At 52.9% G+C, this 23,331-nt stretch overlaps 1 protein-coding gene across 3 annotated transcripts in view; it reads right to left on the bottom strand.

Moving 5' to 3' along the window:
- STK11IP (serine/threonine kinase 11 interacting protein) overlaps positions 1–23,331 on the bottom strand; it is a 32,002-nt gene that overhangs the window by 2,527 nt on the left and 6,144 nt on the right. Inside the window, exons 3-22 of one of the 3 annotated variants that reach the window (XM_077829625.1) lie at positions 16,909–16,983; positions 16,527–16,622; positions 15,402–15,509; positions 15,129–15,200; positions 13,393–13,522; positions 13,031–13,134; positions 11,774–11,863; positions 10,672–10,713; positions 10,005–10,169; positions 9,550–9,631; positions 9,058–9,426; positions 8,667–8,857; positions 6,955–7,065; positions 5,444–5,639; positions 4,379–4,837; positions 2,975–3,090; positions 2,667–2,764; positions 1,077–1,255; positions 772–856; positions 167–252 (exon numbers count right to left, since the gene is read on the bottom strand). In XM_077829625.1, the coding sequence (XP_077685751.1) occupies positions 167–252; positions 772–856; positions 1,077–1,255; positions 2,667–2,764; positions 2,975–3,090; positions 4,379–4,837; positions 5,444–5,639; positions 6,955–7,065; positions 8,667–8,857; positions 9,058–9,426; positions 9,550–9,631; positions 10,005–10,169; positions 10,672–10,713; positions 11,774–11,863; positions 13,031–13,134; positions 13,393–13,522; positions 15,129–15,200; positions 15,402–15,509; positions 16,527–16,622; positions 16,909–16,983 (2,854 nt within the window). The remainder of the gene's footprint in view (positions 1–166; positions 253–771; positions 857–1,076; positions 1,256–2,666; positions 2,765–2,974; positions 3,091–4,378; positions 4,838–5,443; positions 5,640–6,954; positions 7,066–8,666; positions 8,858–9,057; positions 9,427–9,549; positions 9,632–10,004; positions 10,170–10,671; positions 10,714–11,773; positions 11,864–13,030; positions 13,135–13,392; positions 13,523–15,128; positions 15,201–15,401; positions 15,510–16,526; positions 16,623–16,908; positions 16,984–23,331) is intronic. The other 2 variants (XR_013347469.1, XM_077829626.1) reach the window with 2 other exon arrangements.

Raw genomic sequence — 23,331 nt, 5'->3', positions numbered from 1 at the left:
TGCTGCTTCCCTCCACGCCCAAGCTCCGAGGGGCTCCTACAGGAAACCCTGCTGTCTGCTCCCACCAATGGGCCGGCTGTGCCACCCCCATCCCCTCCCCTGGGTGGGCAGACACTGCCACAGCTGCAGGCGGAGCAAGGCCTAGCACGGGACAAGCACCCCGTACCTTGGATCAAATATGCCAGCAGGTAGAAGAAGCGGCTGGACGTACAGTCTACAGCCACTGAGCAGAGGGCCTTTTCCAGTAGAGGCCTGGAAGAGGAGACAGTAGTGAGTTGCACAGACACCCACCTGCATGGCTATAGCCTGCTCCAGGGCAGTTCTCTCTCTTTCACTACATCCTGCCCTCTGGGGCCTCCCCACCATCAGTTCCCTGGTCCTGTCCCAAGCATGTTCCTGCTGCCTTCCCAGTTCAGATTCAAACCCCTCCCTTCTGGGCTCCATGCTGCCCTGCACCTGCCCGTATCAGGTCCCACCTTCTCCTGTTTGGCCATACTGTGTTCTGTCCACCCCTCTCCTGCTCCCAGCTCCAGAACTCCCTATGTCCGGCTCAGCCGCCTCTCCCTCCCAAACCCCCTCTCTGGCCCGTGTGCTCCCCAGCCAACCTGCTACCCCCATCTATAAATCCAGTGCCCAATGGCAGGCCCTTGGGGTAGGTGTTTAGAGTGGGTGTCCAGCACATCCATGGGGCTGCGTCAATGGTAGTAGGCTGAGAACACGCCGCATACACCACATGGGATGGGCAGGTGCTGCCCCATGGGCTGCTCTTACCATAGCCGATGCTGGGGACTCATCTCAACAGTGCAGATTTCCGTCACTCTGCTCCTGTGCTTGCTTGGCAGCTCTTGCAGGAGATCTAGACAAGAGCAGAAAGGCAGACTGTTACCCATGAGTCCCTGGTGCTCTTGTCCCTGGGCAGCTGGAGTTTCCAGGTTAGAGTGAGCCATTGAAAGGACACTGGACTATTTCACCTGCTTGTTCTCACCAGGGAAGAGTTTTCCAACACATGGCCAGGTGCAGCCTCTTGCCAAGACAGGGACAAGAGACAAAGGCCCCGCATTCCCCACAACTCTTACATGTCAAGCACTGTAGGAACTGGTCACAGCGGCTCTGGTTTCGGATTAGCAAGTTGTAGGAGGCCTTGGGATTTTCAAACTCCATCCGCAGGCTCTGGTGGCCCAGCCCCATTTCCAGGTAGCAGAGATCGGACAGGTAATGAGAGTCATTTTTCTTCAGCCAGTCTGCTGGCTGCCCCCTAAACAGAGAGCAGAGTTCTCCACAACAGGCTGCAGCCACTCCCCAGCACTCCACTTCCTCCTCTCCCTCCCTAGGCTCCTCTGCAGGCCTCTACCAGGAGAGGCTAAGCACAGGGAGAACCACCAGCTGCCTGTTCCTGCTGAATGCCCAAGGGAGAACACGGAGCTCTGAATGAATTTCAGCACAGCAGGGACATAAGAACAGCCACACTGGGTCAGACCAACGGTCCATCTAGCCTAGTATCCTGTCTTCCGACAGCAACCAATGCCAGGAGCCCCAGAGGGAATGAACAGAACAGAGAAGCAAGTGACCCATTCCCTGTCACCCATTCCCAGCTTCTGGCAAACAGAGGCGAGGGACACTTCAGAGCATGGTTTTGCATCCCTGCCCATCCAGGCTAATAGCCATTGATGGATCTATCCTCCATGAACTCATCTAGTTCTTATTCGAACCATTATAGTCTTGGCCTTCACAACATCCTCTGACAAAGAGTTCCACAGGTTGACTACATGTACTGTGGGAAGAAAAAAAAACACACACACTTCCTTTTGTTTTTTTTAAACCTGGTGCCTATTAATTTCATTGGGTGACCCCTAGTTCGTGTGTTAAGCAAGTGCTATTTGTGCCTTCTCATATTTACAGCACTTTCTCCACCCCAGTCATGATTTTACAGGCCTCCATCGTCTCCCTCTGTAGTAGTCTCTTCTCAAAGCTGAAGAGTCCCAGTCTTATTAATCTCTCTTCCTGTGGAAGCTGTTCCACACCCCTCATCATTTTGTTGCCCTTTTCGGAACCTTTTCCAATTCCAAAATATCTTTTCTGAGATGGGGCAACCACATCTGCACGCAGTATTCAAGATGTGGGCGTACCAGGGATTTATACAGAGGCAATATGATATTTTCTGTATTATCTATCCCTTTCCTTATGATTCTTAACACTGTTTGCTTTTTTGACTGCTACTGCACATTGAGTGGATGTTTTCAGAGAACTATCCATGACGACTGCAAGATCTTTCTTGAGTGGTAACAGCTAATTCAGGCCCATCATTTTATGTGTAGTTGGGATTATATTTTCCCATGTGCATTACTTTGCATTTATCAACATTGAATTTCATCTGCCATTTTGTTGCCCAGTCACCCAGTTATGTGAGATCCTTTTGTAACTCTTTGCAGTCTGCTTTGAATTTACCTTGAGTAGTTTTGTATCACCTGCAAACTGCCCCCTCACTGTTGACCCCTTTTTCCAGATCAGTTATGAATACATTGAATAGGGCTGGTCCCAGTGCAGACCCCTGAGGGACACCACTATTTACCTCTCCACACTCGGACATGCCCAAGAGGCCAGGACAAAGAGCCTGCAGCAAAGCAACTGCCCCAGGGCCTCAGAGCCTGCGTAGCATTGCTCCTCACCTGATCTCCCCAGTGACTTCCAGCACGTGAATCCTGAGATCTGAGGCCACCAGGAGTGCAGGGAACTCCCCGTACCGGCCAAACTTCACCATGGCCACCTGGAAGAGCACAGTGTGGGGTAGGTCGCAACCCATAACAGCCTGCTCTCTTGCCCTGGGCATTAGGGAGCATCTGAGCCACTCCTGCCCCACTGGCCCAGGCATCCACCCAGCCCACCTGTGCAGGCAGTACGGTCAGCTTGAGTGCAGAGTCTTGCATCAGCCTGCACCTGCTGGGGCCTGCCCGCCAGGTCTGTGGGAAGCCCTCACCTTGAGGAAGCACTGGAACTCCTCCACATTCTCCTCGAACACCTCCATGTCCAGGTAGAGCCTGAGGCGATGGTCCACGGAACGGAAGTCCCTCACGTCCAGGGTGCAGTTTGTGGCTGCAGAGAGCACAACAGGCAGATCAGCGATCATGTGCTCCTGCAGCAAGGCTGTCCCGGTGAGCAATCCCTCCACCAGGCCCCAGCAGTGTCAGCAGCCAGGTAGTGATGCTTGGAGTTGTTGGGCATGTGCACATACAGAGGGAAACCAGTCTGTTGGGTCCCATCCACCTCATTCGCCCAGGCCAGAACAGGGTTCTTGGCCACAGCATCACCTCTTGGGCTCTGTTCATCCAAGCAGGGAAGCCCTGTTCCTTCAGTACTGAGACAAAATGGTGGGAGTCCTTTCCTAAAAGCATCCTCCATCTGCAGATGTTCTCACCCTGCTCTAAACCCATTTTTCACCCAGCTCTGGGGTTGGCACCTGGGGCTGAGTCTGATTCAGCTACAAGGGCACTAGCAAGAGGCTATTTTAGACCATGCGATCCGGTCTTTGTCCAGCGGGCTGAATCTGGCACCCCCCAGCTAAACAATGCACAGTCCCACAGGGTGCCTCTTTAGAGCTCCACAGCAGGAGTTAGACACAGGGGCACTGCCAGGGGTTGGGTGTACGGGCTCCCAAAGCAGGGTGAGTTGAGGCCAGGCCGGTCCCTGCTGGCAGGGATTTTAGGCTCGGGAGGCTTCCTGCCACAGCAGGAATCCCAGACCCTTCAGTGAAGGAGTCCAGCACAACTCCCAGCATGCAGGGCCAACAGCCAGAACACAGGCCCTTCTCATGCAGTTGTGAAGTGAGGGCCTGTGAGCCCAGCACCTACCCCAGAGATCACCATGGGCAGGAGCAGCCATAGACCCACAGCAGCTCCTGTTCAATGCCACACACTTATGCTGGTACTAGAGAGCAGATGCTGCCACACATGCCAGCCCCATCCAATCAGGGGAGAGCGATTAGCAAAGAACACCCAGGAGAGACAGCTGCCCAAAGCCCCTTACTGACTGTCAAGCCATTTGTGTTCAGCAGATTGGCCACCAGCCCCAGGCGCCAGTCCTGTCTCTGCCATCGGCAGCGCATGGGCCAGTCACCCCCAGGACTCTGTTTCCCATCTGCAGGATGGGGCCTAGGGTCTGGAAGCGGGGGAGTGAAGCATTACTACTGTGAGGTGTCAGAGCTATCCCTGCTTGGAGTGGGGGCTCTTTTCCATTCAGCACTCTGATCCCTCCAAGTCCCCATCTCTCCCAGCTCAGCAGGGCCTCCCCCCACCTGCACTGGGTGCAGGCCTGTTCAGACTGCCAGCACCTGGGGCGGGGACCCACGCACACAGATCTAGCCCAGCAGCTCTGCTTTGCTCACGGGGACTGAGGTTCCAGGTCTCCTCGGACTCCGAGTTGAGCGAGAGCTGGGAGGGCGTGGGCCCACGGGAGGCGCCATAGTGGTAACTCCCCATCAGGCTCCCTGCACTGGTGTCTGTCCGGCTGAGGGACGAGTAGCAGCTCTTCAGGCCCAGCTCCTTCCTCCTGCCATCCCCATCGGAGCTGGAGTGGATGGTGCTGCCATGGTCGCCGCTAAGCTCCTGGGTCCTGGGGTCGGTCTCGGAGCTGTCGTCCTCCCCCCCAATATAGAACTGCCCACTCTGGCTGCCCAGGACAGACACTGCCTCCAGACTCCCTTTGGGGCCCGGCTCCGACAGGGGTTTGTCTGTGTGACGCTGCGGGGGCAACGGGGCGCTGGAGTGCCTCTCACAGGGCAGGAGGACAACGTGGTCGCTGGAGCAGCTGGGGCAGACCATGGGCTCACCAGGGGCAGCAGCCTCTGTAAAGGGAGGGAGGGGGGGAAAGAGGGGGGTCAGGGCTAGATAGACATAGCTCTTCCTAGCCCAGGAACTCAGATTTAAAAAAAACAAACCAAACAAAAAACACGCCACTTTTTTTTTTTAAAAAGGAAAAAATAAGGAAGATCCAGCCCAGCCCCCAGGGCACTCACCCAGCCAACAGCAGCCTGGTCCACTGGTTGAGTCCCTGCTCAGCCAGATTCATGAACAATCTAGTTAAAAAGTCTCCCTGACCGTGTTGTTCTCTGGACCACACCCCCAATCAGCAGGCAACACTCGGCTGACTCCCTACATCCACCTGCAGCATGTCAGCTCCCTCACCTGCTCCCAGACCCCAAGGAGTCATTTGCCTTAGACACACCAAACGGCTGCTGTTTAATTCTTCCTGTTGGACAAGGCAGGCTCCGTCCCACCCATGTCCTGATCCGTCCCCTTCCCAGAGTATATTCAGTTAGCACGAGTGCCCCCTCGGCATGGCCAACTGATTGCACTTCTCATACACCCTGGACCATTGCCAACACTTAAGCAACAATGCCCGGGGCACCGGGCTGTTTGCCATGTGCATTCAGTCTGACCTAGCACCATACCTTGGTTTGGCTGGGCTGAGGTCTCCATGCCTTTGCCACCTTCAGCCTCCGCAGGATATGAACTCTGCTGCCACGGTGCCAAGGGCTGGGCAAACTCCTGCTTGCATTTCAGGCACTGGAGCTTCATGGACCCCTCCTCTACTCCCTGAAGTCTGCGATTCTCCTCCAGAGCAGGGGACAGCACTCTCAGCACACACTGAAAGCAGCAGCATAGGGAGAGATGGAGAGTGTGGCTGCCAGGGGGCTGCATGTCTGAGTGAGACCAGGGCATGGATGTGAGCTGGGTACACCTGGCACAGCACAAACCTGAGCTCGGAATTCAAGCACAGGCACTGACAGAGTCTGGGGGGCAGGAAAACCAGCTAGCACAGTCAGACTTGGCCAACGTAGCCTCAGCCTCACAACAGGTACATGAGCAGAGACAGCTGCCCCAGTTCCACGCCAGCATGGCTGCAGGATGATGGGTCCCCTCACAAGCAAACTGACAGCTCAGTCTAACCAAATACTGAGCACCCACGGATACTGTCCAACCAGGGTCTCCAGCTAGAGGAGGAAACCCAGCCCTGCTCCTAGTCCAAGCCTCCACCCCAGCTGCTGTTTCACTGGAACTCTTCCATGGCTCCTGACCCAGCAGTCCTACATACGCTCTCGCCAAGGACGGCATGACCCACTGTTGGGGTCTGTGCAAGCAGCCAAGCAGGGGGCAGCTCTTTCCCAGCCTTTGCCTGGACACACACAGCTACAGGCAGCAGGATTTCCCCACATTTACAGGGCAGCCAGGTGTTCTTGCTCCTCAGAGTTCCCATCCACTGACACTGCCTAGAGTAGCCTCTTGGCTCTCGGTTAAACACCCCACCCTCCCAATACCCAGAACGTGGACGTGAGATCACTGCCGATGCACTTCCTGTGCCTCCAGAAGGGTTTCGAAGGCCTGGGTTCTAACTGGCTAGCTGTGATTCTACGCCCTCCTCAAAACAAGTGTGTATTTCCTAGCCCCAGAAGGCTCCTGTGCCAGGAGCCCTGGTCCCTCCACAGCCTAACACATCAGGGTGTAGTTGTTACTCCCCACACCTGTGGGTCCTGCACAAGCCATTTAGCAGGTCCTCTGCTGCTTGTGGATCTTGGGATACCTCTACAGCCTCCGGAGCTTTTAGATGACACACCCAGCAGAAACTGCAGACCCCAAGTGTCATCTAGAGCCTCAGGATGTCAGTGTACATATGCACTCACGCAAGACACTAACAGACCCCAGTCACCGGCAGGCAGGATCAAACCTGGGATCTCTGGAGCTAAATGCATGAGCCTCTACTGCATGAGCTAAAAGCCACATGGCTCTTAGCTACAGTTGTAGCAGACTCAGTCTTTAGTTGGGCTAGGTGCCAGAGAGCCACACCCAGCAGGCCTGGGCCCAGAACAGAAGGCCAGGTCCACTGTGGAGCCACCAGCCCTGCTCATGCCACTGGTCTGTGCCAGGTGGCAGCTCAACATATTGACCCCACACCTCCCCTCACCTGCATACAGAGCTCTGGATGATCATCCAGCACCACGTATCTGCGCTTCCGACGGTCCTTGCGGATGTAACTGAAATGGAGCGTGAGGACAGGGAACACGCGCTCCAGGTCCTGCAAGGAGGAAATACAGCAAAAACCCCAGATCCCAGTCAGGAGAGGCCAGCCCATGGCTACATGCTCCTGGGATTTAGCAGAGTACTGCACAGCACGCCGGGCAGGACCATTTTTGGAGGCATCCTTTAAAGGGAATGGGCAGAAGAGTAAGCCCATAAGCACTAAAAGCACCAGAAATGTTCCAAGGCCCAGATCAAGCCACTGTTCAAAGAGAACACCTGCTGTGCCATGCAATGCCTCTACCCAGATCGGGGCTGGGGAAGACCGAATGAGTCAGTGCTGCCAGAAGGGCTAAGGAGGGGATGAGGAGAAATGTAAGAGGCAGATGAGAACATCATCAATTCTAAGCATATGCAGACTGGATTCTGGAAAGTCCAGTGAGACTGTCTGGACCCAGTTAATGCAGTGGGGTTGTAGCCGTGTCAGTCCCAGGATATTAGAGACCAGGTGGGGGAGGCAATATCTTTCATTGGACCAACTTCTGTTTTGAGCTCGAAAGCTGGTCTCTCTCACCAACAGAAGTTGGTCCAGTAAAAGATATTCCCTCCCCCACCTGGTCTGGACACAAATAAGTTATTTTAGAATCTAACTTGATCATAAGCTATAATGGGAGGCCGTGGTCAGTAGGGCAGAGGGGTTTGCATACTAGGAGGGCAAGGAAACAGGCTAACCAGTTTACTGAGCTGCCAGCTGTTTTACAGAGCCATGGAGAAGCAGGACTATACTGGACGATTAGGGAAATTTGCTGGACTAATCTCAAAGAAACCTGGCAGCTACTGCCCAGGCCAGGAAGCTAATCCCAGTGCTATGCTGGGTTACACTGCGGTCGAGTACAAAGCCCAGCTACAATCCTTTAAGACAAACGATGTGTTAAGAGCTTTAACCAGCTCTATTTCCGGAACCCTCTCCCATGAGAGCAATTTGTTCTACTCCCAACACAGAAGAGCACGTCCTGCCCTGTCTCTAACTGAACTCTAGGGCTGACCTCCGCAGCATTGCCCTGTGTGTCCTTCAGCAACATGGAGCTAGGCAGCTCTAGGCACATGCGGGAGGGAGAGGTCTGCTTTAGGTTTTGCATGCTGGACCGATGACCCCTTTTCCTCCAACCAAGGCTTTTCCACCCCTCAAGTCTGTGTCTGAGATGCTGGCCTATATGAAAATGAAGGGGCAAGTGGTAAATAGGCCCAATGGCCTGTGATGGGATGTTAGATGGGGTGAGATCTGAGTTACCACAGAATTCTTTCCTGGGTATCTGGCTGGTGAATCTTGCCCATATGCTCAGGGTTCAGCTGATCGCCATATTTGGGGTCGGGAAGGAATTTTCCTCGACGGCAGATTGGAAGAGGCCCTGGAGGTTTTTCACCTTCCTCTGTAGCATGGGGCATGGGTCACTTGCTGGAGGATTCTCTGAACCTTGAAGTCTTTAAACCATGATTTGAGGACTTCAGTAGCTCAGACAGAGGTGAGAGGTTTATCGCAGGAGTGGGTGGGTGAGATTCTGTGGCCTGCATTGTGCAGGAGGTCACACTGGATGATCATAGTGGTCCCTTCTGACCTTAATATCTAAAGGATCTACCTCACACACAGCCCCAACTCACCATCCTTCTCCAGGTCATTTCAGAGGTCTCCACTTTCTGCAGACTTCTCAGTTCCAGTTTATGGACGACTCTGGCTGCCTTCAGCTCCACCTCAATCACATGTTGGGCTGTGATGCGCAGGAAGATCCAGTCTGGCTCTGGGTCACCGTCCCCTTCTATCTGGCTCACTAACACAGGCTGGCAAAGGTCCACTGCCAAGTCAGATGTCCAGAGGTTAGTATACACACAGCACTCCACCCTTGGTGCTTTGCAGGGGAGCAGCAGCTCCCCTGGAGCCAGGGGGAGGATGGAGGGAGCTCCAGGTGCAGTCTCATAGCAGGGTGTGACCAGAGCAGGAAGAGGACTACATGCAGATGGGCTGAAAAGCTTCCCCCAGGCAGAACCTATTTACCTTCTGGCTTCTCCTCTTCCTCCTGGGCCGCAAGCTCATCCGCATCCATCTCTCCTTTGCAGCTTTCTCCCAAGGACTCCTCCAGCTGTGGCTCCTTCTCCTCCTCCTCCTCCCTCATGCTGTCCAAGGGGAGAAAGGTGTCCCTCAGCAACCCAGAGGGTCTCTCTTGCTCCTGGGTGGTACTCTCGCTCGGTATGTCGGTGCCAGGCAGGCTGCCTGGGACCTCTTTTGCAGGACAGCAAAAGGAAGAGACAGTCTCCTCCCGGTCATGCTCCTCCAGTTGCCTCTTGTACTGGAGCCAGTCAGCACCAAAGTGATCTCGGAAGGCATCCATGCGCTCCATCTCCTTCTGGTGCCGCAGGACCATCCCTGAACAGAGAAAACATCCTGGGGGCCTGGGGAGAGTCACCACCCACAGAGCCCCCAAGCCAGACCCCCTCCCCCGCCATGGGTAGGGCAGTTACTGTGTTACCAACAAGGGGAGAGTCTCACCAGCTGAGGAGGGCAGTGCCTGGTACTCATGCTCCGTATCACTGGGCTCTGAGATGCTTGGCCGGCGCACCCTAACGTTTCCCTAGAAGAGACGGAAGGAGCAGGGCTGAGTGGCAGAACCACCCATGTGACGAGACCGTGAAGGATCCCTTAGTCCCTGGAGAGCCTGAGGAGGCTAGAGCACCTGCTCTGCATCACATTTGTTCCAGTAGGTCAGGTTCAATCTTTTAACCCAAGCCTCTTCCTCAGAGGCTATGCTCGCTAACCCTCTTTATACAGCAAGGCCACGATCCCCACACTGCCAGCAGAGAAACGGGTCAGACGGCGGCCCCACTGTATTTCTCATGACAAAGGAGCTAGTAACTCTGGGTAGCGAGAGACTCAGTCACAGTCAGCCCTGGATTAGGCCCTTCATCTGAAGCCCCAGCTATGGAGTAAAAGAACCAATAGAAGACCTTGGATTTTCTCTGCGGGATCCTGGCAGCCCCACTCTCCCCTGGGGACTGGCTGTCGCTGAGGTCTGCAAAGCAGCTGTCCAGGGCACTGCGGTCCAGCAGGGTCTTCTCCGAGGTCGAAGAGTGGATTGACTGGGCGATGACCTGCCCAGATTTTGGAAGGTGCTGAAGCAAACAGAAGACAGCAATATTAGCTGAGCCTGGAGGGGAGACCAAGGAGGGTGTGGGAGTGAGGCAAACCAAGCCAAAGCATGGAGGGGCCATGGACTTCCCCAGAGAGATTGCCTATTTCCCCCAGAGTGGGTGGCAGGTCCATAGCTGTCTGACTAGGGCAGCTTTCCCTCCTTCCTCAGTTTAACTCAATACCTGCAACTCCTATGGACATAGGCAGAGATCTGACTGGTTAACTGGCATCCCAGAGGTGCTGTATAACATGGCACCTTGCTTGGGGAGATGGAGGTCTCTAGGAGTTTGGTCTGGAGCAGACTATCACTGCACCTCACCTGCTGCCCTGATGCTCGTGGATGGTCCCTAAGAATGGCCAGTTACAGTAAGAACAGAGCAGAGATGAGCTGCTTTCAGGAGGCAGAGAGCTGATGGAAAGAAACTCCAGGATAAGGAGCATATCCACCCCAGAGCGAGCTGCAGTTTATCACCCCATACTCACCATCAGGTCTGAGGTAGTCAGCAACTCTCCATCCAAGAGGAGCTGTAATGACAAAGAAACCCATCTGCAGTCAGCTGGAGCTCGGTGCAGCCTTCTATTGGACCCCTACATCAGTCACATTCTGCCTGGCTGGGACCCCCAGCCTGCACCCACTCTGTCCTAGGACAGAACTGTTACACAGCCAGATGCCAGTCTGCCAGGAACCAGATTTCCTTCTGCATTCCTAGTGTCAGAGTCACCGTATAGTGTCCTGGTGAATGAGACTCAGATTAAGGCCCAGAAGAGACCACTGGGATTGTCTAGTCTCACCATTTAACACAGGCCATGGACCTTCCCAAATAACTCCTGGTAGAACTAGAGCAGATTTTCCAGAAAAACATCCTGTTACCACAACCCTGGTGAACTGTCCCAACTCCCCTCACTGCAAAAGCTGGCACCTTATTTCTAGTCTGAAGGTCAAGCTTCAACATCTAGCCCCCGGGTTGTGTTATACCTTGGTTTGCTAGACTGAAGAGTCCGTTATCAAAAGGTACTTCTATGCTGAGGCAAGTCATCCCTTAACCTTCTCTTCGACGAGCTCTGTCACTGGATGTAGCTTAATCTAAGTCATGGTTTCCAATAGGTGAGAGCAGAAAGGGCTGCTCCCAAGAAAGTTATTCCTGAGATAGGAGAGAAGCAGGGATAGTCCCTGTACTCTTCAGGGGCAGGGGAGATTTTAGACCTGCACTGATGAGAGATTTTTATGGTACCATCTAATCACTTTTAATGTCTTCAGTTCTCTTCTTCTGCCCAGCCCCAGAACTGCCAGAGAGACTGATCCTGCAGCCCCAGGGGCAGAATGTATGTAGCAATGGCTATCAGTCCAGATGGTTAGGGACTAAACCCCCTGCCCTGGCCATCTGCAAACCCCAACTGCCAGAAGCTGGAACTGAATGACAGGGGATAGATCGTTTGATAAACTTCCCTGTTCAGTTCATTCCCTCTGAAGCACCTAGCACCAGCCACTGTCAGAAGACAGGACACTTGGTTGGATGGGCCATTGGTCTGACCCAGCCTGGCTGCTCTCCAGACTGCATATGGAGTATGTGGCTCCAATACTCACACTGAAGGAAGCTGCCCTGGGAGACAAGTGTACGATGGTTGCAGATCGGTGGTTCTGGTGAAACCATAATGGGTTTCCCTCCAAGTGCAGCTGGGAGAGAGAGCAACACAGTATGTGTCATTAGCCATTTGCATTCCAGACTCCCACCAAGCCTGCCGGCGACCAGTCCTCTCCCACACAGCAAGGGCTAGTAACAGAAGGAGCCACTTCCTCCAACTGGATGGCGATGAAGTGGCCCATCCAGGAAGGAGCTAAGCCTAGCATTGCCATCTCTCTTGGTCCTTTGGACCTGCTGTTTGAATTCAAATAGAGAATGAAGTCAAAGGATCTCCAGGTTGTGTTCCTGAATCCTCGAGAGCCATTCCAATACAAATGTCCTGATGTGTAGTTCATAGAATCTCAGGGTTGGAAGAGACCTCAGGAGGTCATCTAGTCCAACCCCCTGCTCAAAGCAGGGCCAACCCCAACTAAATCATGGCAGCCAGGGCTTTGTCAAGCCAAGCCTTAAAAACCTCTAAGGATGGAGATTCCACCTCTCCCTTAGGGAACCCATTCCAGTGCTTCCCCACCCTCCTAGTGAAATAGTTTCCCCCCACCAATATCCAACCTAGACCTCCCCCTGCACTGCAACTTGAGACCATTGCCCCTTGTTCTGTCATCTGCCACCACTAAGAACAGCCGAGCTCCATCCTCTTTGGACCCCCCCCACTTCAGGTTCTACTCTGCAAAGAGAGCGTAAAGCTAGTTTTTAACCTCCAGCTGTGCCTTGTGTGCAACAGAATCAGTGACTAGAGTTTGAGTACTTCACACTCCCCAGGGCGCTAGAGACTGCACAGTGGAGAGGGCAGCTGGAGTCTATTCCCACTTGTGTGTCAGAATGGTCTCAAATCTAGCCAGTGACATATGCGAGCCCTCTGGAATACAGAGGAGTGCACAGGGGTCTCCAAGGGCAAGATTTGGCCTGCATAACCTATGTGAGGCAACGGATGAGGGAGAAGGAAACAACCTCAGCTTGACCTGGAAATAGGGTGAGGCTGAGAGTTCTGGAAGACATCCCTGTTGGATTCATTGAGAGAGTGAACAGAGACAGCAGCGTCCTTCTTACAGGGACCCTTGCCAGAGAACCATGCCAGCCCTCCCCGCTGCAACTTTCCTCACTGAAATCAGAGTCTGCATTGAACTCCGAGACTTCCCTTCTCCCCTGCACCTCAGGACCCAGGGGTCTCCCTCTCTCACCCCGCCTGGCACTTTGCTCACTTTTCTCATGTTGTGCAGCATGGACAGTGGTGCTAACTGGGCATGTTCCAACAGCAGGTTATAGGCTACATCCAGGTGCTGCAGATTCAGCAGCTGCTCCACCCCTGCAGACAAACAAGAGAAGCCAACAATCAGCCAGGAAATCCAACACAAAGGAGCTTTCTCTCCCTTGCCACAGGATCAACACTAGCTGCCGTGCCTGACAGATCTGAGGTACTGCAGACCCCAAGCTCTTCCTCCTGGGCTAGGGAAGGAAGGGAGAGAAGGAATGGCTCCAGGCAGAGGGAATGGCCCCAGGCCACTCCCAGTTCTGGGACCCAAGTGCCTATGACTCCCCAAGCCATCCCCCTTCCTGGACTCACCATTAATACTGTCAAGTTCATTGTTGCGCAAGATCAGAGTCACCAGCTTGGTTTGACTGTAAAGTCCCAGGTTAGGCACCTTTGGCAGGAAGTTATAGGCCAGATTTAAGTACTCCAGCTCTGTAAGGGTCTGCGCAGAGAAAAGGAGAAGAGCCCTCAGAGCCATGCAGTTACTTCTCTCCTGTTACAGGAGGTGGAGCCCTATCTCAGCCATTCACAGAGGCTGCACTCAGAAGCTCTTCAAGTGCTTTACAACCATCTGTGCCGGATCTGGACTAGATCCCAGGAGCCCTGGCTCACAGCTGCATGCTCAGAGCTTGTTGTCCATGAAGTTAAAGAACAGCAGAACCCAAACAAAAATTTTACGTTAAGGGTAGAGCTATCTTAAAGCCGATTGACAGCTTAGCTTGAAAGAGCAAATCTGAAAGTCAGGAAATTCAGCATCACTGAATTCTAAGGCACTTCCATGTCCCCCATTCCTACAGTCCAGCACCTCACGATCACTAGTGCATTTCTCCTCACACACGCCCTTTGAGGTGTGGAGCGCGGCTTTTCCCATGCTACAGACAGAAAGGAGGCACAGAGGAAGAGACCAGCCCAGAGGAAGTCTGTGGCAGCACAGCGAACTGAGCCCTGCCTCAAGTCCCAGGACAACCTAACCACTGGGCAATCCTTCCTCTCTACTCGCACTGCTATCCAAGATGCTGTGGCTGTAAACACCACAGCATGGGAACGTATGGGGGTATCTGTCCGAGCTCTAGCCACGGTCCCAGAGCAGCGAGAGGTTTCTTCAGTAAAACTGTTCAAGTTCACATTGGGGGTGGCATTTGCAGACACACTCAGCGCTGGTCTCACTTTGCTCCTACTGGAATCTGCCAAGTGTTAACATCCACTCCCAGGGGAGCACAGCACGTCAGCACTGACTGCGTTTGAAAATCCCTCCCTTGGTTGTCAGATTTCACAGTTCACATCACATGGAGACGCCCTCCCCATTTCGTTATTTTAGAGAGAAAGGCTAAGTGTGGCCAGAGAGTGCTGCTCAGAGGATCACAAAACACTGGCGCAGTCTGACACAAGGCAGCCGCTTCAGGACTGTCACACCACTGACCGCAAGCCCCAGCTGCGGGTGTAGCGGCTGAGACCTTGTGATGTTGGGAGGTGAATGTGGTATGCCCAGAGAGGTCCCCAGTCTAGGGAAGGTAGCTGGCTTCTGGCTCGTGGTGGAATGGCAGGCTGAGTGGGGCATATGTCAGAGTGTCAGCCTTAATCATTCCAGGTAAGCGTTTGACATCATTCATTCCAGCAATGGCGCAGCATGCCCACACTAGCCACTCTGGTGTAGTGAAGAAGCACTGCATATCTGCACAGCAGTGGAACGAGTCTACTCCTGACCAATACTAACAGGAGCAGAAGCTATGCAGGGCCTCCCCTGAGACCGCCACAAGGGGCTGCACTGGCAAGTCTGGACTCCCATACATGCCTGGCCCCAGCTGATAAAAGGTTCAGGGAATCTCTGGCCTGTCTCTAGCAGGGAAGTAAAGGGCTGCTCATCAGGATGCTGCCCAGACAACCTTGGTAGGCTGAAGGGTCCGAGTCACAGCCCATAGCTATGCAGCAGCTACCTGCTTTAGGATGGGGGTTGCAGACTAAAGCGAACCAGGGGAGATCCAGGCATGATCGGGGAAGACTCATGGAACACAGGGCTCAACCCCCAGAACTTGCCCTAAGATACTTGCTGTTAAGTAGTGCTCACAGTCCCGGATTCTGTTGTGACTCAAATCCAAGACCTTCAGGGCATTCAGCAGTTGCTGAAAGAGAGGGGAGAAGGGGCGCTAGAGCATCAGCTTCAAGGCCCTTGACAAAACAAACATCTCTGCAGCAGAAGGAAGGGCCAGGCCCTGCCACCCAGACTCCCTACACCCTTCCCATGGGGCCTGGCAGCATCATGACCATAGTCAATACCCAACCCCTCTACCCCATTGCTAGCCACAGTGACAGGGTCCCCTCACCAGCGATCCATCCAGGACAGTGATGGAGTTGTAGCTGAAGTTAACAGTCTGCAATTCCAGCCAGGGGAGGGCAGAGCTCAGATCCCCTCCGCAGGCTGAGATTATCTCCTAGGAAGGTGGAGTGAGGAGAGATTAGCAGTCAGCACTTGACAAGCAAAGGGATAGTAGCTGGGTACCGGACAGTAGCCAGCCCAGTACAGGGCTTGCACACTGAAGCTACAGGCCACGCCCCTGCCATTCTTCAGTCAGTCATCCCCACCCCGCAGAACATCCCATGCTGCTACCCATGGGGAGTGGTGGGAGCCCCCATGGCTAGACTTAGAAGGAAGTAGATGCGCTGTGGCCTGGTACGTCTGAGGGCCTGCAGTTATTCACATGCTCTGATCAGTTATTCCTGGACCTGAAGCACGAAGATTAATCAAGCCATTTACAAATTGTTACAGCTTCAGCAAAACCCTCCCCCAGTGGCCGTCTACCACCAACCCCAGCCGGCTCTCTGCCAGGGCAGACAGGGAACAGAGCAGCTATGCTGAATGTGCTAGAGTTCCTGAGTTGAGGACCCTCAGAGAACTCCCTGCTGGCTAACCCAGCAGGCTGCCAATAAGCGTTGCATGAGGATAGAATTGTTGCCAAGACCACTCAAGCCTCTACAGGTTAAAATGTGGGCCTCCATCCCCACCAAACAGCCTGCGGATTGCAGGACATGGGCGCAAGGTGCTCCCTGTGGGCAGCCTCTCTACCAGCTGCAGTCAGTGCTTTTCAGGGGCAGCCTCATGCAGCACGTGGCAGGGCTCAGGGTCACAGGTTGGGATGTGCTGAAAGGTCCCAAAGGAGACAACCTCTTACTAGGCATGGGGGATAAGAGTATCCAGGCCAGCCAATGCCACCCGAACAGCCAGCAACTGAGGACCTCCAGAGCCAGAAGTTAGAGCCTGTGTGACAGACAGCAGGGAAACCTGACCACTCCTGACTAGTGAGAGTCAGTCTCAGCCAGCTGCTTGGGGGAGAACAGTAGCTCATGGAGACAGCTTCTCCCTCCCCCCACCCCGGGGCCTGGAAGACCAAGCAAACTAGTCCTTGCTCCCAGGGATCAGTTCCTGGCCCAGGCTCAGAGCCAGCACTCACCTCCAGCGTGCTGACACATTTACTGCAAGTTAAGGCCTCCAGCTGGGAATAGACAAATCGCAGCCCCCGCAGGCAGTGCAGAGGGACAGACTTCAGCTGTGGTGGTGAGAGAAGGGGGAGAATGTATGCAGGCGTGTCACAGCACCAGAGCAGCCACCTCCCTGTCAGGGGAGCCGCCCTTCTCCCAGCTCTACAGGAGAGATCCAGGAGCACTGCAGCCAGCACTCCCAGCCCCACTCCAGTGCCGTAGGGATCAGACCCTGCTCCTCTAGAGACGGCGGCATTTCACCCAATCTCTGAAAAGCTGGGGCATGCAAGTGACTAGCCCCAAAGCCAAATGGCTGAGGATGGAGGCTCAGCTAGTCCTCCCAGCAGTACTGACCTCCAGGCGCCGGAGAGACTTGAAGGGGAAGATCTTCACAGAGGATTGCAGGTTACAGCTGGGAACATGAACGAGCTGCAGAGGGATGGAATGGGCAGCGTCATTCAACGCCTCAGAGGGGCGGGGGGGTTACATAGCAACCTCACACACCCTCTCAGAGCTGCCAGAGCCCCCGTCTGTCCTCTGCTTTCAGATTCAGCAGGCAGCACCCTTCCCTCCAAAAGGGCACCGACTCCTTGCCCTAATGCAGTGAGTCTCCCTTTCCCAAACAAAAAAGTAGAGTTTCATTGATGGTAAAGCGGGGACAGAACTAACTAAAAGCAGCCCTAAGACAGTGACAAAGGCAATGGTTCCCCTGCATGGTTCCCAAGGCGTGCTCCATAGGGTGCTGCTCCAAAGTCAGACTCCCATCACGCAGAATGTAACACAATAAAACCAGCACAAGGTTAGTATGTTCATTAATCTACACCTGAGCAGCGCCCCCTGCTGGCCCAAGCCTGATGCAGCAATGGCAACCCGCCCCCCAAAATCAAAGACAAGACACTGCAGGAACCCAGCACTCTGCTGAGGGAGGTGCTACTTTCGATAGCAGCCTCAGCAAATGGTCCAGGCCATTTGTTCCCCAATGCAGCCTGGCTCACACACGGCACATCACTAAAAACAGTTATTAGAGCCCACAGACCTTGCCTAGGAAAGCGTACAGCCTCCCCTGCCCAGCAGTGCAGCCGTACCAGCATTAGCATGAGTGGGTGCGCTGGTACACCCAAAGCTCTGGAGCGGAACTCCTTTTCCCCACCATTCTGATTAGCCCTTCCTGTAGGTAGGTTCGACTCAGGCCTGGTCTACACCTAAGGCTCAGGTGTACCTAGCTACTTTGCTCAGGGCTGGGAAAAATGTGGTGCCTTGTGCAATGCCGTGAAGTCGACCGAACCCGTCTCCCCACCCCGTACACACAGTGGGGTGGACTCAGAGGCGGATTACCTACAATCAGCCAAAGCCTCCTTATGTCAACGCACGGAGCACCCTGTGCTAGAGCGATACCGCTGCAGGGCTGTAACCGTGGCGTTGTAGCACAGAGACACCCTAAGAACAGATCCAGTGACAGGAGCCACGGCTCCTCTGCAGCCTGTGGTAACATCCAGTCTGCAGAAAGGCGAGTGCTCGGATTTCCCCAATACCAAGGCGACAGTCTGACCAAGTCACAAGCGGAGGGTCTATAAAACAGACTGGGCCTCCCCAGGCTTCAGACTGGTGTTGTAGACAGGCCTCAAGCTCCAGCAGCCTTTACCGAAAGGGGGCTTCCTTTTGCTTCCATCTTCCGCCCGCTATATTTTATGGCTGCACCCAGTCCCTGTCTCCCCACAGTAGGATTTAGTTTTATTGAAAGGTTTCAGAGTAGCAGCCATGTTAGTCTGTATTCGCAAAAAGAAAAGGAGGACTTGTGGCACCTTAGAGACTAACCAAATTATTTGAGCATAAACTTTCATGAGCTACAGCTCACTTCATCGGATGCACGGTCACTTTAGATAAGCTATTACCAGCAGGAGAGTGGGTTTGTGTGTGTGTGGGGGGGGTGTGTGTGAGAAAACCTGGATTTGTGCTGGAAATGGCCCAACTAGATTATCATACACATTGTAAGGAGAGTGATCACTGTAGATAAGCTATTACCAGCAGGAGAGTGGGGTGGGGGGAGGTATTTTTTCATGCTGTGTGTGTATAAAAAGATCTTCTACACTTTCCACAGTATGCATCCGATGAAGTGAGCTGTAGCTCACAAAAGCTTATGCTCAAATAAATTGGTTAGTCTCTAAGGTGCCACAAGTACTCCTTTAGTTTTACTGAGACATGTTAATTAAACACAGGAGACTAAGAGCAGGAGCCAGAAAATCCAGAGGTCACACTACATTTATACAGTCATGGCACTGCACTGTCTAATCAAAGGACAGACAGCACTGAGTTCTGCGATGCCGCACATGGAACAAGGGCACAATCACAGATTTCTGCTTCTCTCAAGCAGTCATGACAGCCAGACCCTTTTTCATTCAAGAGAGACTCACCAAGCCTGGAGCCGACAACTCCAGGCCTCATCACTACAGCCAAGAGCACAGCTGGAAGGGTGGTTAATCACAGCTGTGGGTTTGCACAGCAGAGTATCTACTTAAGGGGTGCCCAGACTCACATTAACATTTGAGAAGAGCTTGTTTCAGGCCCAGCCTTTGATCTGTCTCCTGATAATTTAATAGCCTCCCCCCTTTATTTACATCGCATACAGATTACTCTGACCGTTTCTCCAAACAGGTCACTTACTGCACAGTAACAGTAGCAACTTCCTTCCTTTCAGTGCTTGTTACAGACCTAGCTCATTAATTATGTTAAGACAAGCATACAACGTAGAACCTTTGTGATGAAGTTGTACTCTGATGCGTCTATTTCCCATGGAGTCTGGACATCATTCTGATCTCCTGTCCCATTGTTTTAACAATGCCCAGCTCCAGAGCCCAGACAATTCAAAGTTAATTAACACTCAAATACTAGACACATTTTAAGCCTTCTGCTGCTGAAAGCATTAGTAGTGAGCCAAGCATCTCAGGTCTGACTCTTGACACACTACCCTTAGGTCTGGTCCACATTCAAAGTTAGGTCGACGCAAGGTGATTTATGTCAACCTATGCGTGTGCGTCTACATTCAGATGAGTCTCCAGCTGACATCAGCGCCCTGTCAGGGTGTTGTAGTGAAGCCACCTCCCCAGACAGCCTGGACCATGTTCGACCTAATGAGGCCAACACCATCTGAGTGCAGACGGTGTGTGACCTGTGTCTACACTAACAGTCCTCCAGCAGCTGTCCCACAATGCACCATTCCTTGCAGCAGTGACTGCTCAGTCACAAAGGTGAACTCCACTGCCTGATGTCATAGTGACCAGAACCCCCCACATTTTTAAATGCTTTTCCTGTTTGCCCAGCTTGGTGCACACCTTGCAGCTCTCCCTTGCTGGGCTACTGCACACAACAGATCCTGGTAGCTCCACGGTCTAGCCTGGCTCCTGCCTGGAGGCGACAGGAGGTCTGGTCTCCTCGGCCTGTGGGGAGAAGTGGCTGTACAAGCACAACTGCAGACCAACCACAGTAACGGGACACGGAGAGACGGCACGGGGCATGCTGGCAAAGGGGTGCAATGGGGATCAGCTGCCGTGCCACGTCAACGCCAAGGAACTGCACTAGGCATCCCACAAGCAGGAGCAACAGGAAGTGGGGGGAAACACCAGTGCCGGAACCATGGCCCTGTCCCCCGAGACCCCACCCCCGCCACTCACCCTTACAGCCAGTAGAAAGTGATGGGGCCATGGCCCCTTGGTCCGGCGCCCCTGACCACAAGGCCAGGGAGGTCAATAGTTGATCTGTTGCCAAGCTGCAGGCATGCCACACTTGGCAGAGACCCCTGAGTACCCTGCAGATTGCTGTGGGTACCAAAACAGAGACTCCAGCCATGAACAGTGAGGAGACATGTGCCAGGGTGGTGAGGAGGAAGGTGTCAAGTCATGCAGCAAGCCTGGACCTGTTTAAGACTTAGTTGGAAACCAGCCAGTCCCATCAGCCAAGCCTGGAGGAGCCCAATGGAGCGGAAGGAAGCATGGTGTTTGCATGCAGTTTCCCTCACAATGTTTTAAATGTAAAGACTGTGCCCCGCATCCCCAAGTTAAGCCGCAGGTAACAACTTGTCATTGTGTTATTCATAGGAGAAGGGGCAGCGGGACAGACAGAGGCAGAGTTAGCATCTGCTTTTCATTCCTGTTGAGTTAGGCAGGAGGGGCATAGGGAGTGACTGTACACAAGGATGTCCTATGTATCCTCCTGAAGTCTCCACTGACTCTCATGGAGATACACTGCGATCTTCTCCCAAAGATGTCTAGGGATGAGTCTTATTTCTTTCTCCACAGTAGGACACTTTTCCATGCCACTCTCTGCTAAAGGCCAGGCAGACCACGGCAGCAAACAGGCTAGCGCATACAGGCCAAAATGGCTTCAGGACACCAGCAGCAGCTGAGCTATGCCCTTGTTATTCTCAGCAGTGAGATATTAGCTAATATCACCCCCACCTGTTGGGAACAGGACCAATATTCAGTGCCATTGCCCTATATACCTGTACCCATGGCAGTAGCAACTGAAATTTCATTCTTTCCGACAACTGAAAATCTTAACGCCTTCCTCCTTCCCCCGGTCTCCACCCTCACCCAGCCATACTCACAAGGCTGGGATTATGCCATGGTACTCCAGACCTGACATGTCAATAAGGATGTCTTGTTTAAAATTATGGTAATAAGGGAAGGGAGTTTTGAAGCTTATCTTTCCCTTTCTGTTCTGACTGTACATCCAATGATCCATCTGGTTTACCTGTAGCTGCTGCTATTGCAGCCCTGATGGGCACTCCCTCCCTGCAGAACATCTGATCCTGATGAGGATGAGAAAGAAGAGTACTAGGGAGAATGTTCAGTGAGAATCTGCAAGTCAGCATTGCATTGGACCGCAAACAAAGGGCCTGGTGGGCCAACACAGACAGCATGCAGGAGGACAGAGGGGACAGACGCAGGTATCATAGCAAGAAAAGGAGAGGGAGATGCACAAGACATAATGGGGCTTCTTAGGCAACAAACAAAAACGCTACAGACTCTGGTTAACCTATGTGTCCTACAATCACAAACGAAGGGCTACAAAGGGTGTCGAGAAATCCATGGTAGCAGCCTCCTACATCCCCCCCACCCAACATACCAAGTGGCATCATGGGCACATCCCTATGCCTACCACTGGGCACTGAGGGACAGTAAGGAAAGTCAGAGCTTCACATAGATCAGCTGTGGTTCTCTCAGGTCAGTGTGTTTAGCCAAAACAGATGATATTTTTGCACCAAAATGGACAGAAGGGTTTGCTGCTTTTCCAGTTTTAAGGTTCCGTTGTGTTAATTTATGTTCAACGTTTCCGTTGTCTTGTTTGCACATTTTGCCCTGTTTGAGTGACAAGTTTCTATTTTCTTGGAAAATACATTCATTTTTATTAGTTCACAACACAGACTGCAGAACACAGACTCAAAGCATCCACTATTTGTAAGTATGCAGCACCACAGAACTCATGGCTTCAAGGCACCCAGTCATGTGTAAGTGTACAGTAAGCCCTGCATAGTGCAAAGGTTTGGTAAAACAGTGTAATACTTATACATTTACACCAAGCACTACACAATTCTAGCAGGCCATAAACCTTCAGGGCCAGGGCAGCATCAGGCACACAGCACTACTGTGGCCGACTGTTAGAAGTGCTCTTTCAAAGCCTCCTTCAACCACACAGCTCCACAATAAGCTATTATAATGACCCTAGTGTTTGCCTTTTCAAACTTGGCTGCTCCACCTCCACTCAATGGGCAGTTTTTAAACATACTCTGGGGCAAGGTGTGCTACCCGATGGGCCATCTACTGCTCCACCGCAGTTCAGATCCATCCACAGCCCTATACACTTGCACGACAACAGCCACACAGCAGCTTTTCCAGCTCCAAAATGATTTCCCACTGACCAGTGCTGCAAGCTTCCAGATTGGTCACCACTCTCCTCCTCTGTCAGTGCAGCTCAATCTGGTGTGTCTGCGCTGGAGAGCTGGGGTGAGCTCAGCACAGATCCAGGAATGTGGCTTTTCATACCCAAAAGTTCTGCAGCCACTGCTCACCACCCCAAGCCTGCATTACGATGCGAAACCACCAGTCAGTGTTCATTTCTTGGGCCCAGAAGCAGCACTCCACCATCTGCAGATGTTCTGAGAATGCCACCACAACCCTGAATTGTTTTTTGCTGTACCCCTTAACAATCTGTCCTTGAAGAAATCGTCATGTCCTTTGCTGTTGCACACCGGCAGGAAGTACGGCATATACCAGAGGATCATTCATCCTGTATCTGCAACGTTCTTGAGAACAGTGCAGAGCTGAGATACAGGCTTCTGTTGGAGATGACAGGCACCAAGAAGTGCCACGTGGGTTTGTAAAATTTTTTTTAAAAAAAGCATGAAAATTATTGGATGGCATTATGGGATGGAGAAAGTTGCATGGTGGGGAACTTGACCCTTAACTCCTAGAGATTCCCTGAGAGATTTATTTCAACTCCACAACACAATGCAAGCATTTTTCCCAAAAGGCACGGTGCTATATGGTGGCACATCGAACACTAGGATACTTACCTGTGTCTCACTGCACTTTGCATCGACACAAGAACTTGTGGTGAGTATGCACTGCACCAATGCAAGCAGCCAAGCATGCACATGCACAAGCAAAAGATTGACCTCAGCAGCTGTATGCTGACATAACTCATGTTGACCACAGTTGGTAATGCAGACATAGTCTTACATGCAAAATCATGCTCTGAAGTGTCCCTAGCCTGTTTGCCAGA

This window comes from Eretmochelys imbricata, chromosome 11 (genome assembly GCF_965152235.1).
Source record: "Eretmochelys imbricata isolate rEreImb1 chromosome 11, rEreImb1.hap1, whole genome shotgun sequence".
Classification (NCBI taxonomy): domain Eukaryota; kingdom Metazoa; phylum Chordata; order Testudines; family Cheloniidae; genus Eretmochelys; species Eretmochelys imbricata.
The sequence above is the reverse complement of the archived record's forward strand: the minus strand, read 5'-3'. Positions and strand labels throughout refer to the sequence as shown.